General features: G+C 39.3%; 2 protein-coding genes across 3 annotated transcripts in view; one reads left to right on the forward strand and one right to left on the reverse strand.

Moving 5' to 3' along the window:
• The window catches only part of LOC111338337 (organic cation transporter protein), a 12,580-nt gene extending 7,331 nt beyond the window's left edge, over positions 1-5,249 (reverse strand). The window contains exons 1-5 of the mRNA XM_088744111.1: positions 5,108-5,249; positions 3,235-3,511; positions 2,348-2,494; positions 1,325-1,605; positions 166-402 (exon numbers count right to left, since the gene is read on the reverse strand). Coding sequence (XP_088600237.1) covers positions 166-402; positions 1,325-1,605; positions 2,348-2,494; positions 3,235-3,511; positions 5,108-5,196 — 1,031 coding nt within the window. The 5' untranslated portion in view covers positions 5,197-5,249. The remainder of the gene's footprint in view (positions 1-165; positions 403-1,324; positions 1,606-2,347; positions 2,495-3,234; positions 3,512-5,107) is intronic.
• LOC111338336 (uncharacterized) overlaps positions 1,599-13,553 on the forward strand; it is a 27,877-nt gene continuing 15,922 nt past the window's right edge. The window contains exons 1-13 of one of the 2 annotated variants that reach the window (XM_022944807.2): positions 1,599-2,238; positions 5,797-5,861; positions 6,472-6,621; positions 7,266-7,811; positions 8,050-8,292; positions 8,454-8,493; positions 9,027-9,283; positions 9,888-9,914; positions 10,172-10,687; positions 11,048-11,223; positions 11,881-12,262; positions 12,711-12,737; positions 13,257-13,304. In XM_022944807.2, coding sequence (XP_022800542.2) covers positions 6,501-6,621; positions 7,266-7,811; positions 8,050-8,292; positions 8,454-8,493; positions 9,027-9,283; positions 9,888-9,914; positions 10,172-10,687; positions 11,048-11,223; positions 11,881-12,262; positions 12,711-12,737; positions 13,257-13,304 — 2,383 coding nt within the window. In that variant the 5' untranslated portion in view covers positions 1,599-2,238; positions 5,797-5,861; positions 6,472-6,500. The remainder of the gene's footprint in view (positions 2,239-5,796; positions 5,862-6,471; positions 6,622-7,265; positions 7,812-8,049; positions 8,293-8,453; positions 8,494-9,026; positions 9,284-9,887; positions 9,915-10,171; positions 10,688-11,047; positions 11,224-11,880; positions 12,263-12,710; positions 12,738-13,256; positions 13,305-13,553) is intronic. The other variant, XM_022944808.2, reaches the window with a different exon arrangement.

Genomic DNA, 13,553 nt, shown 5'->3' on the forward strand with positions numbered 1-13,553 from the left:
GTTACCTGCTATAGAGTACCGTCCCTTCCTATGAGGGAGTGGAGAGGCAATACGCCTGGTTACTCGGTGGGCACGTCAAATCTTCTTATAATGCGTTGAAAGAAAACTTATAATATTCATTCTCTATTTACGTCTCCACATAACTGGCGAACAATTATTACTCACCAACAAAACCAAAGAACCAGAGTTCTCTTACGCATGCGTGGTGTCCGGAACAGGTCAAGGGGTGAATGTCGTATTTTTGTCGTCTGCGCAAGAATTTCCCCCCGGCTACATTTTGCCAGTGCTCTGTTTAAGTAATCCGACATCATCATGTTTTTCTTCGCAAACTTCCTCACAACCTGGCCAGCTTCATCTACCCGACCTCGAACAAGAAGCCATCTAGCAGACTCTGGTATTATTCTGCAATAATAACAGATTAAGAGCTTAATTTTCACCCTGGCTACTAAGGTATGATGTTCATAAAAAGGGTGTATGGAACCTTTCTAGCACTTTGACTAGTTGGCTCTCCGACGAAAAGCAAATGTAGTAACCTCCAAGCTACCCTCTAACCGAGCCTATAATTCAAGAGGCTTCCAACTTTTTTTTATCCTAGCATCATGTGGGATGCGTGTCGTATATGAATCTGGAAATGGCCTGACTTTCGAAGAGTCTCTGTGGTTCAATGGTAGTACACAAGATCGCAAGAGCGCGGAGTCCACAGGTCTGAGGTTCGATTCCTTACTGGGAATTAGAGACCAAATATCATCTTTCTTTAGGATCGTTGTTTGTTTTAATTTTAATTTTCTTTTTGGGAGGGGGGGAGGGGGTGGGACAAAGCAGCCACGCAATCGAAAGCGGGCAAAATGGGTCCGTCTTACCCACTCAGATAGCAAATTAAACCACAGGATCGGGGTCACCTCGCAAGCTGGCGAAGCCGGCTGTGTATTAAAACAGTTAGAGAAATTCTCAATAAGTGTCGAAAGTAATCCTGGTTTATATTGGTTTGCTTCTGGAGCATTTTTCATTTTAAGTTGAAAAGCCAAAACCAAAGCAATCCCAGCAACCAATTAGAAGAGAGGTTTACAGTAGCCAATGAGAACTCAAAATCAAAACAAGCAAACTGCTTGAAGCGCGGGAAAACGCGAAAGACCGTGTTGCGATTGTTCTCAGTTTTAAACTTTATTGGTTAAGAGGATGACGTGTGTTTTTCTTAACCAATCACAGAGCAAAGTTGTGTAAACCTAAGCGACTCTAGCGCCTTGTCACATGTTTCATTATATTGATTGGTTGTTGTGCCGGATAACTTTGCTTTTGGTTTTACGACACTCCATGGATAACTTACAACCACAAAAGCAGGAAAAGAGCTGGAGGACAGCTGGACACAAGGAGCAGTGTGCGCCAGTCTCTGATGTAATAGGCCATTAGAGCAATAGCACCAGATCCAGCCGCCCAAAAGAACCCTGAACACTTTGAAGACATGGTGCGGAAGGTTGGACCAACAAGCTCCAGGATGTACACATAATGAGCCACGAAAAAACCCGTCAGACAGGCTCCTGTACAAAATCGGAGGACAGCGAAAAGGACCAAGGATTTAGCAAAGCTGGCACCCAGGCTGAATAGTGTCTGAAGTAAAATAAACATGTAGTATGAACAGTTGTTTATAGTCAGAATTACCTCACATTGTGGAGAAAAGTGAAAGAATGACAAAGAAAGGTAAAAGATCACATATTGATTTAGGGCAGTCTCAACTGATAAGTCAAAAAGAATGAAAAACTTTCTGTTCATTCATTTTCAAGTGGATCCAGTCTTCGTCTAAAAAGGAGACAAAGATGTAACAGTATCTGATTGTGCGATTACATAATGCGACAATTTCTATGTCACGCGTTGTTTACATGACGTGAATCGTCACGTGCAGTATTTTTCTCGCCATTTGTTTTATGTATTACTGTGGTCTAAAATAAATGGTTGAGTTAAAACAACACAACACTTTACAAAAGACATTATCTCGAGTTTGTCGCAAGATTAAGTTCACTTACGGATTGTCCATTCATCAACTCACTCTTTCCAAAGCTTTACTTTATCGCCTCTTTTTTGACGGTTGTGATCAACACTCATTTCCATGCTATCATCAAAAATATTCACCACAACGGATAACCTGATCTGTGTATTCAGTTAGTAAACAGGAAAACTGTTGTGGAAAATGGGACAGGATAGCGCAGCAAAGTAAAAGAAAAGAGAAAGTTTAGAACGAGTCAAGTAAGTATTTATCAAGCACGCCATTTAATCCCTAACTTCAGGGAACAAGCTGTGGAAAAGGTAAATAAGTAATATATATATATATTTAAAACAAATATCTAAAACGTACCATTAGAATAGAACACAACAGCATACAAGACCGTCTTCCAAAGTTGTCAGAGACTGCTCCAAAGATAAATGATCCAACCAACATTCCTGCACCAAATGCTGCCTGTACATTAGCACCAATGAAAGCTCTATCACAAATAAGGTTGTACTGCACATGGAGATGACAAAAAGAAAAAGGGTACATTGACATGGTCATTTTGGTTCATGCAATAATTATAGGTACAGTGTTAATCAAAAATATAATTAACAAAATTGACAGAGGTTTAGCATGGTTTGTATTCTTATTGACAATGATATTCCTCAAAGCAGTCAAAATGTTGTGGACTCACAAGGTGCAGCCTGAACCAGAAAACCATTCACCCCTTAACTTGCAAGATCTGATTGTTAATTCTTTCCTCTAACTACCAGACATTTCTTTGTAAATTAGTTCCCAGAATTTGGTCATAGATCAAGAAAACCTCTACCTGATAAGTTTGAGTATTCTCATTACCTGTTTGCTGGATAATCTATGGGTATTAAAGGGAGAAGTTACATGATGATTTCTAGCGGGGCTCCCACGCGTGCTTTGCACGCGTGAGGCAGAGCCCCATACCCATGGAATACAGTCAACCTCTTTTCGTTTGGTTGTCACTTGACTGACCGAGCATACGTACACACTTGCCTTCAGATTGCATGGGTAGGGTAGGGGAGACTAATTCAAAACAAAGGGGGGTGTCTCAGGCGAGTTTTAGCACATGCACATCTTTTATGTTATCATTCATATTACAAAATTGGGAGCTGAGCTTTTAGGCTTGGCTGAATCTATATATTAGGAGTTACGGGTCAGTGTAATGTCCCCTGTATCCTCTTAGCCATTAGCTAACAACAAGGAGAATCAAAGAAAAATACCTCAGTAACTGTGCTGTTGTAGGCATAAGGTCCAATAAATGCATATTTTGTACAGTTTTTGCAACATTTGTTTACTTCACACACCACATTTGGTGTTGCACATTGAAACTTTGGTGTTCCTGTGATAAACGGCACCCCAGCTGTGTGCAGTCCACTCGGTATAAGGACAAAAAAACATGACAGGAAGTAAATGGCTCTTTGCCAGGGCCCAAATTCACCAATATGCTTCAAAATGTCATCAAACTGCACAGAGTCACTTTCATTCTGTTGCACCTCACTAGGATAAACAAAGAAAAAGTTTGCATTATTCATGGGGCAAATAAACATACCATTCTACGCACCCCTGATTCTGAAGAACATATCACAACAAATTCAAAGTTGGTGAATGATCATATAAGGACAAAAGTTAATGCTACCCACTCTGAACACAAGTCAACTTCAGGAGGTTGACTTTTTACACCCTAACATCAGCATACAATTATTCTCCATAGTATTCTCTATACATTTTCTTACATGTTGACAAGGAGAATTTATTTAACAATCAAAAACTTCTTTAATTGATAATCATTTCCTTTAACTGATTTGATTCGGGCAGGATATTGTAAGGAGAAATTACATACTAGTCATATAAATATTGTGTATAAAAGTTATCTAATTATTTTAAAGATGAAGAGGATGTTACATGGCTGCATGTAAATATGAATATTATGCAAGCATTGATAATATCTTACAAGAGAGTGAAGTAAAATAATGGTTGATGTCAAATTTTCATACAAAGTAAAGTATTTGTATTTAAAAATGCCTATATAATGTTTTGTATGTCATCTACATATCAATGAATTCTACTACAAAATGAAATTCAGTCTCCATCTCCATTCTTCATACACTGAGTATTTTTAATAACCATAATGGAACAAAATTCAATATTTCGTTTTAAAATAAGAGTGATTTTATTTCACTTTAGATTGCTCTGAATTTTGGATAATTTGCATCACCCTAACACAATATAAGTTTCTTTCACCACATAATCTTACGTAATCTTTTTTCATTGCGCCGCAGAAGGTCTGAATACAGTTACAAAACAAACAGAACAACCGCATATTTTGTGTTTAGTTAACAGAAACACTGATCTACATCACAGAGAAATGAAATTTCTTTTTTAAAGCACGAGCGTTTTATTCGATGAGTTGCTAAGATAGAGCGGTGTTCCTAGAGTTGTATTCAAATTGCCCACGATCGCGAAACGCCTTCTATTTGACATAAAAAATTCGCGACTGTCTTCTGTCAGTGCCACAAGCTAGCATGAAAATTGAAGCATTTGATACTGGTATTTTTCCTTCGAAAGTTCATCGCCATAAATTGCGTGAGAAACGTTACGTACTGCATCATTGCGTGACCTGACAATGCGTACATCCACAGATTTCATCAAGTTCTTTATTATTTGCGCCAAACCAAGCCGTTTTTGACCAATCTCACAAAAAAGAACCAACCAGAAAAATAACTTACTGGCGTGTGCGGTATATCAGTGAGAATTCTTCATATACATATACCTTAAATAAAGATTGGCCCTCGTAGGTAACTGCATGCTTCGCTGCCGAACAAGTTATGTCACACCTAATTTCAGTTGCCAAAAATCTCATTTTCAGACTACAGTTGGACATGAGAAGCAAAAGTACACCCTAATTAGCTTTAAAATTTTAACCTCTTAGCTTACTTGGGGAATAAAATAAAACAAAAACTTATCAGCGTTATATTCGATCGAATTATCAGCCGCTGAGGAATCTCCCGTATTGTACAAAACATGTCGAAGATTGCCTGCGAATGAGGTCTCAATTATGAAATCACTAACAACTTGAGGCACTTAAATTAGTACCTGTTAATGCTGGTATTTCCATCCCTATATACAAGTCCTTCTTGGCGTCTCATTCTGTCTTCAGAATTTGGGATTTCCATAAGTTCCATGGAAGCCAGTTATGTAATGCATATTATAATCAGCGGTAAACAGCATAGCTGAAATACTGTTCTGTAGACTAGGAACCAGATCCCTTAGGGCGACTTTCAATTTTTAAGAACGGACGCTTAGCTTATTCTTCCCTTCTTTTTAGATCTGATGTCGACTTTGAATATGTCAAATCCTTAAGACAGCGTTGTTTTTCCCAAGGATTATTTAACGATACTTTACCAAGTTGACAATATTGTGTTCGACATATCCTCTTTAATTAGTTTCCATTAGTCAGGATTAAAATGGTACTTGACCTTTTCGCCAGCAAGACCAGTTAGAAAAACAGGTAACATACGAGGAACACTTCAAAGATTCTCGTTCAATTTAACTCGGTTTTGGTGAATTTAACAGGTAAGTTGGCATGAAATAGAGCGCTAGAGTTGTATGAGTATCAAATTGTAAAGACCAAGGACTTTTGGCAAGAGTAAGTGTGCCGGTGTGAATTATATTCCTCCCTTAAGACTATAGAGATTATTTTCATAGACTTGGCAATCTTTTTTTTAGGTTTTCGAACGCGGAAGGTATGAGGTCATTGAAGAAATTTTGCCTCGCTTTTTCAGATGTGTAGTCACTTCCATACGCTCAGTCAAAGTCAGAGGAAGACATCTGAACCAAAAACGGAGAGGTAAGCAAAAAATGGCAATCTACGATAATTCAAGGTGACAAACGCTAATTTTATATCTAAATCTTCAGCACCTTTCATAAGATGAAGCTCTCACCTAGGGGAGTCCTTGTAACAAATCTCTGGATGCAGGTGGTGTAACATGATGTTATGGTTACAGGTCAAGTGAAAAAACTGAAGTTGTTATATTTTGCTCTCTTGTCCTTTTAACGACTATAAACCTCTTTAAATATACCTATGTTAATCGTTTATACAACGAATGTTTCTTGTATCTGACAAGGCCCGAAAATGATGCAACACTTTTAACCACATCGATATAACATGGTTGTTTAGGAGTGTTTTCACCAGGCTAAAGATAATAGAAAGAAGGAAACTTTGTCAATGTGTATGTCTTGTTGAACGAGCCAGTTTTGGATGTGAAAATAATATGTACATAAAGTTCAAGTAAATCCTTAAAACGCGCTCCCCAGGAAGCGCAAATAGGTTCGTCTTTTCTTGGCGTGTAGCGTCACAAACGGCTGGCGCACAATTAAGAGGGGCCTTTTCGAAACAAGTATCAAAGTTGCCCCTCCAGTGAAAGTTGATTAACCTTCGAGTGTATTGTCTCTATAAGTAGGTTCAGTGACACCGAAGGATGAAATAATGGATATATTACTGCCTCTGATGAGCTTGGTTTTTGCATTCGTGGCTGGCTCAACTTCTGGAAAGTCAACAAAACATCGACACTCGCCCATCAAGAAGTTTCTTTCCGGTAAAAGATCAGGTAAAGATCCTTAAGTAAAAATCTTTAAGTTCAAGAGGCTTGGACGCGGTGTTTTAAATGATTTTTTTGGTCTGAATCGAAGACTAGTCTTCAAATTAAGTGAGCAGTAACAAATTTGGGTAAGAAGTGGAAAAATCATGTAATTCGTCTCAATCTCAATTGTTTGACCGAATTGTCCAAGTCCATTTTTCTGTATGGATATTTCTGCGTCTTAAGTTACTCTTCTTTGTACTGTTGGGGCCAGGCTGTTGCGATTCATCAGTCAATAGGCCATTTTACAGTTCTACGCTTGGTTGCCAAGCCTTTGATTTGGAGTGAGGCTGAAGGTGACCTTGTCGTTATAGAGACTAGTATTTAGTTAGCATGATAACAAAGTAATTTAACGGTACATTTGAAAAGCGGCAACGTCTGTATCACAACAAAGTCAACCTTAGCCTCACTCTTGTTCAAAGGCTTGGCAACCAAGCATGCAACTGTAAAATGGACTATTATTGTATGGAAGAGTTTTTTTTACTGTTTTTTCATTAATGCTCTTGATGAAAATACTTGAGCTAGCCTGTATAAAATATATCAAAGTCGAGGAAATCTTACTCACTGCCTTATCAGATCTCTTGAGGTTTATCACTTTCCTTTTTTCTACTCAGATCTCCCATGGTGGAACATTCCTAACACAAGAGACCTGAAAAAAGCTCGAGCTGGTCGTCGCTCTCAAGGACCTTCGTATCCATTTTCAAACCAATATGCTGCATATGCCCCATCATTTGCCCCCTCCCCACCTTCCATATATCCCTCGGCATATCCTTCCCCGCCTTCCTTCTCTTACCCCCCACTGTCCTCATATCCTGCTCCTCCGCCGTACTACTACCCTCCTCCATCATATCCGTCCCCTGCATCCTACCCATCACCATACCCTTCTTCGTTACCAGGAAGCTCCTTACCAACCAACGCTCAGGCACAACAGTTGTCGTATTCCACATCTCAATCGAACGTGTATGCCAATGATCAATATCAGCAACAGCAGATTTCGTTTCCCTCCCAAGTGAACCCAGGTAAAGCTGCCTCTATGGGAAACTCAGCCGCTTACTTGATGATCTCGGGATCAAAAGAAAAACCAAGTAATGACGCTAAAAAGCCCAAAGCCAAACCAACTCCTCCTGATAGAACAGAAAAGTTTGAAATCAAAGGACGATGTAAGGATTTTGTGCATATTCCTTTTTATTTAATCATTTTCTTATAAAGGAAAGTTCTACTCAAAATATACAAATATTTTGAACGAGAATGTTGTCTGCCCAACCTAAGCGACAGAGTCAAAAGTGAAGATATTGGGGGAAATTCATGAACCTTTTGATAGCTTTTGAATAATAATGGCAATAAAGAATCAAACAAAACGGAAAATATTGAAACATGCATATGTCATTTTTGATGCAGTTTTTAAGAGCATCGGTTGTTGGGCAGATTCTACTAAAATTCGTGCAATGGACAGTTTAGAAGGAAGGAGTTCCCGGCTCAAACAACCTTACAAGACAAGAGTGAATGCCCTGATGAAATGTGCGGAGGTAGCAGATGAACAAGACTTAAAGATATTTGGTCTTCAAAATGGTGGGCAGTGTTTTGGAGGAAAAAATGCAGAGAACACATACAGAAAGTATGGACAGAGCACAGAATGCGCAGGTAACCACGTTGTACTTTTTGAGGCGTCACGATGACATCATATGGTACAGATTCGTCTTCATGCCAATTCCCACTTGGAATAATGTTGATTCCAGTTTTGCTTTATAGAATAAATCAAAGGCTCTTCTATAGCTACTTCAACTTTTGATTGTTCTTACCAGGTGATGGCGAAGGAGGTCCATGGAGCAACGAAGTGTATAGGTAGGCTCTAAGAACAATTAGTTGAGGATAAATGGACAGCACTAAACTGAGATTAATTGTAACTATTGCACGGACTTTTGAAAAGTACCTCGGTAACGTGGTCCCCCTGATTAAATATCTTTCTTATCAAACATTGACTAGTTGACTAGATTTGAACTTCCTAAAATCTTTATTTTGTCATCTGCCATAATCTAAGGAGAAGACGCTAATTCTTGATTATTCGAATTGTTTCGTCTTGTCCCAACGAGTTCGGATAATGGAGAGTTCGACTGTACCATAAAGTACAGCATGAAAAGACGTTACCGTCATCTTTGTATTTCATGATTGGGATCCTCACTTTGATAAAAAATGCAGTACCCAGCTGCAAGAGCTGGAACTCGAACCTCACAGCTACGCTCCAACTTCTAGACCATTGGCAACGCTTCACATTCTCATCATGTATTTGACTTTTTTAGCATTCAAGGACCGAACTTTTCTTCAAGTAACATTTTTAGTCGGCTCACATATAAGACTCTATGTCATATCTGTCACAGTTTCTTAGATGAAGACGACCAACCATTGGTAAAACCACCAAAGATAATGGACAACAACAATGGATCTAGTAATGGCACAAGTACAGCCTGTCGTAACCCCTGTGTAAATAATGCAAATACAGTATGTCCCAACCTCTGTGCAAATAATTCTTCATCGTCATCTACAAATACTACATGCAGCATGCCGCCACCTGGCAGTGCTAGTGCTGGCCAAATCTGTGGCTGGGGATGTCCAATTCCAATTCCAGGTTGCAATGGTAGGGTTATAAGAATTGCGATTGCTAGTGTCAATAAACATTTCCATTACTTTGCTCACACGAGGCACCAACCAATAACAACTCATCTGCCATTAGATCCATTCTATCCACAGAGAATAGGTAACGCACAAACATAACGTAAGCCTTACACACAAAAAGCATAAAGCTGCGCTCTTAAACTAAAGTCTATGATAAGCACATCTATCTGTCCAGTTTCATCCGCAGACAATAAAAGCTGACACATAAAAGTCAGCTTCTCCCGTGAACCGACGGACTGCTCCTTCGACATCAATGCGCTATCATCCTTTCATTTTTCAAAACTAAACCCGAACGTTTATCAAACTTTTCCGAAAAAAAAGACAACTGGAAGTAGACTCTAAAACCTCAATTTCATATAAGAGGCCGTGCAATGTCTCTCAAAATTTCTTGAATGAGAATGTTCAACCACTGGTAGACCACCAAATTCAATGGGGAACTAAAACAGCTACAAACACAGTTCTTTTTGCAATGCTCGTTTTTTTTTTTACTGTATTTCATATATTTTCACGAGGCTCCAAAATTCCCTTTCCTCTTGATATACCAATAATGTTTGCTTTTCTTGCAGTCACTGGAACTAATAGCACGCTGAATGGTGAGTCACAAAACCATTATTGATCGATTATCGTAAAAATCTTATACGATGAAAGCAGTTTGAAAATGCTTGAACTAATAAGATCTTTTAAAATCAGCTTCGAATGTTAACCCCATGCGAAAGTAAACCATCGTTTATTGTATTTATCTAATATGACGGATTGGAAACCCCACGCCCAAGATCTATCGCAGTGAAGCTTATCCTTATATGCGTCGCTAACCATGACAAAAAACTGAGTAATGATATTGTTACTTAAGGGACTGGAGCGCCAGCAAAAGTGAACCAGACCGCACCAGCTGGGTGTGGTACGGTAGGTGCTATTCCCTGCAAACCTTCCCCGGTTGTAGGGTGTGCCAGCATGGGAGGAGGAGGAAATCCCTGTCCACCTCAAGGTATGCCCATGGGAAACCCTACTTGTGGAGGGGGAGCTCCCATGGGAGGAGCTCCGTGTGGAAGTCAAGGCATAACCATTGACAGTGGGTGTATACAGATTGGAGGGGCACCCTGCCCGGCACCAGCACAAGGAATGGCTCCTGGAGGCTGTATTGACATGGGAGCTGGGTGTGTGATTGAAGGGAAGCTTACTGAAGGATATCCTAACATTACTAACGCGACTGCTGGTGGGAACCCTTGTCAGCCTTACGGAAATACTACAGGAGGGTGCGGCAGTGTTATCCCTAGTGGGGTTGGACCTAGCGGACCCAACGGCACAATACCGTCGAATGGTACCACACTTGGACAAATTGGTGGCAAGCCTCCCCCTAGTGCTCCAAGTGAGTAAAATGGATTCGTTTTCTTAACGTTTCTTTCTAATATCAAGGGTTTTCCTGTGAGTGTATGATCAAAATAAAAGATTTTAAAGTGAAATAAATTGGATCGGTCTAACACAAAGGTCTCCGAACCAACCAGGAAGCAATGGTTAACAAAAACTAGACATAGCTATAGAACACTAGATTCCATCGTACCTTGAATCAAATTGGAAATGCATACGTAGCTAATTTACAAAATGGATTAAATTTAAAATGAGAAAATCATGTAATTTGTTGATTGGTAAAGGAAATCTGCATCCACCAGCATCAATAACACATTTCGAAGGCGAACACCATAGTTCCATTCCTCTTTTTTTGTCGTAGAATGTAAAGCCAAGGCTGACCTCGGATTTATTATCGATGGATCAGGGAGTATAGAAAAAAATGGACCAGGGACGTTTAAAAAAGTCTTGAGCTTTGTCAAAGATCTTACCCGAAGTTTTGATGTCTCCAAGGAAGGAACACATGTTGGTGTCATTGTATACAGCGATGAACCAAAGGTTGGATCTCTTGTTGGTACCCCTCATTTAGCTCGTCAGTTTTAAGAGTTGTCTTAAGTTTTTGACTCACTACCCATAGTGCTCTATTTCCCTGGTCAAGATGTCACGAAGACTTGGCTTTCAATATATGAAAACGAGTTAATTTACCCTGAAGCTCAATATCCCGTTATTGCCACTCACCCGCTGTGCGACATACCAGTCTATCTCTGCCTCATTAGATCCTAGTATCCCTACCTATCCCATCTGGATTTACCTCATTATTTATCGGTAATGATCTATACCCCAGGGTCAAGGGAAACCCCGAGAAAATGGGAAGTTTTACTAAAGAACATAACAAAATAACTGGAGAAGAGTCCAATGTACTTAGTACAAGGCCCACTATGTCTCGAGAATAGAATAAAACATTTTCTCCGACGAATGGCCAGTGCTCGAAACGTCAGCTTCATAAACGCTTTATATACAGAAACCAATCACATTATTAACTCAGTTCATTGAAACAAATTATCTTGAAATCATAATTTGCTAAGAAAGAAAACACTAAGGTGAATCACCAAGAAGGAAGCGTAGTTTGAGATGGAAAATAGTTTGATCGTGGTCTAAATATCAAAATACCAATTACAAATGACAGACTTGACTTTTTATTCGCAACCTTTGCAGGTTGTGTCGGGATTCGACCAGCATTACACCCAATCTGAGGTGATTGCAGCAATTGAAGGGATCCAGTATCCAAACGGAGGGACAAATACTGGAAAAGCTCTCTTGAAAGCCAAAGAGGCTTTATTTGCTGCTAGTGCACGGTCCGGGGTCCCCAACATAGCTTGTGTGTTAACAGACGGGAAGTCAAAAGATAACATTGGAGCTCCCGCTCAGAAGCTGAGAGACTCAGGTGTCACTGTTATTAGTATAGGAATGGGTACAGACTATGATCTTGAACAGCTACGAGAGATAGCTACCGACCCAGACTCACAGCACATGTTTAAAGCAGAATTTAACTCGCTGTGGTCCCTGGTAGACTCTATCGTAGACACTGGGTGTAAGGGTAAGTATTCTATTTTCTTAGCTTCCTTTGTGGTAATAATTTTTTATAAGAATTGAAATGAGCTTTTGATCCTAATCAACCCTCAATGTCCATTGAAACACTTTTTCTTTCCAGTATCATTTGTGACCTTCCTGAAGTGCTGGTCTGCAAGATTTCTTATACGCCTACACTGATTTGAGCCTTTTGGCTTAAACCGAAGTTTTTTAAGCTGATAAATTTAATTTTGAAACACTTTTTTCCCCTTGATTTACCAAAAATCTTTTCTTTTATAAAACATTTCAAAAGGTTTTGTGTTTGTTCATTCTACTCTATGTTTTGGTGATCCAGCTTTTTAAATTATATTTTTTTTACATACGAGAGTTCATCGTTAGTTTTTATCGTTTTTAGAAGAAATGATAACTTTTAATTTTATTCTTTCTAAAACCGGACAATTTATTTTATCCCGTAGCTGCTGGTGGAACAATTCAATTACCACGTAAGTTTTAGCACCATTACAAATCGAAAACTACTTTGGCTTATTTGGTTTACGAGCGACTTCTTCCATTGAATAGGAAAACGGTGTTGCCACAGCTTTGACAAGTCTTCTTCTAAACGATAAAATGATGTTTCCAGATCTCCACCGAAAAATCATCGAGTTACAACATTCGACAGACATTATGGAAGAAATGCCACGAACGTCGACTGACACTTAAAACGAGAACTGTGGTCAGGCGGCCAATGAAAAGAATGCACATTGTTGCTTAAGTCATACTTAACTATCGCGACAACCATTTTGTCTCAATCATAAAATGGGATTTTCATAAATTATCTTATTGGTTTAATCTGATCCTGAAGAAAATTTCTTGACTGAATTGAGAAATCCTGCTTAGTGGAAAATTTTGTGTACAGTCCATGTGCCATGGAACTATCAAGTCGGACAATGCACCTTTGCACCCTTTATACCAAGAGCTCTACCCCTTTTTACTGACGATATTGACAAACTACTTTTCTACAGCACCCCAAAGCATTATCAAGGGCAGTCCGCCTCCTGCTGTGGAAACAAGTAAGTGAATCAATTACTACAACCTACGGTATCTAGCTCCAAAATCCATTCTACACCCGTAAGTTTCGTTTTCTTCTGCCACAAACTATGGTGTCAGGTTGAATATTGTATGGTATAACATGATATATTATTGGTTTCAATAGATCCCCGGCCTCCGTTAATTTCAGTGAATCTCATCTTTTCATAAATATCATCACTCAATGATGCTTTTCCTTCTTTGTCATTAGTGAAGAGCCTACCGCGTGACGT

The sequence above is a fragment of the Stylophora pistillata genome, chromosome 13 (assembly GCF_964205215.1).
Source record: "Stylophora pistillata chromosome 13, jaStyPist1.2, whole genome shotgun sequence".
In the NCBI taxonomy this organism is placed as follows: Eukaryota; Metazoa; Cnidaria; class Anthozoa; order Scleractinia; family Pocilloporidae; genus Stylophora; species Stylophora pistillata.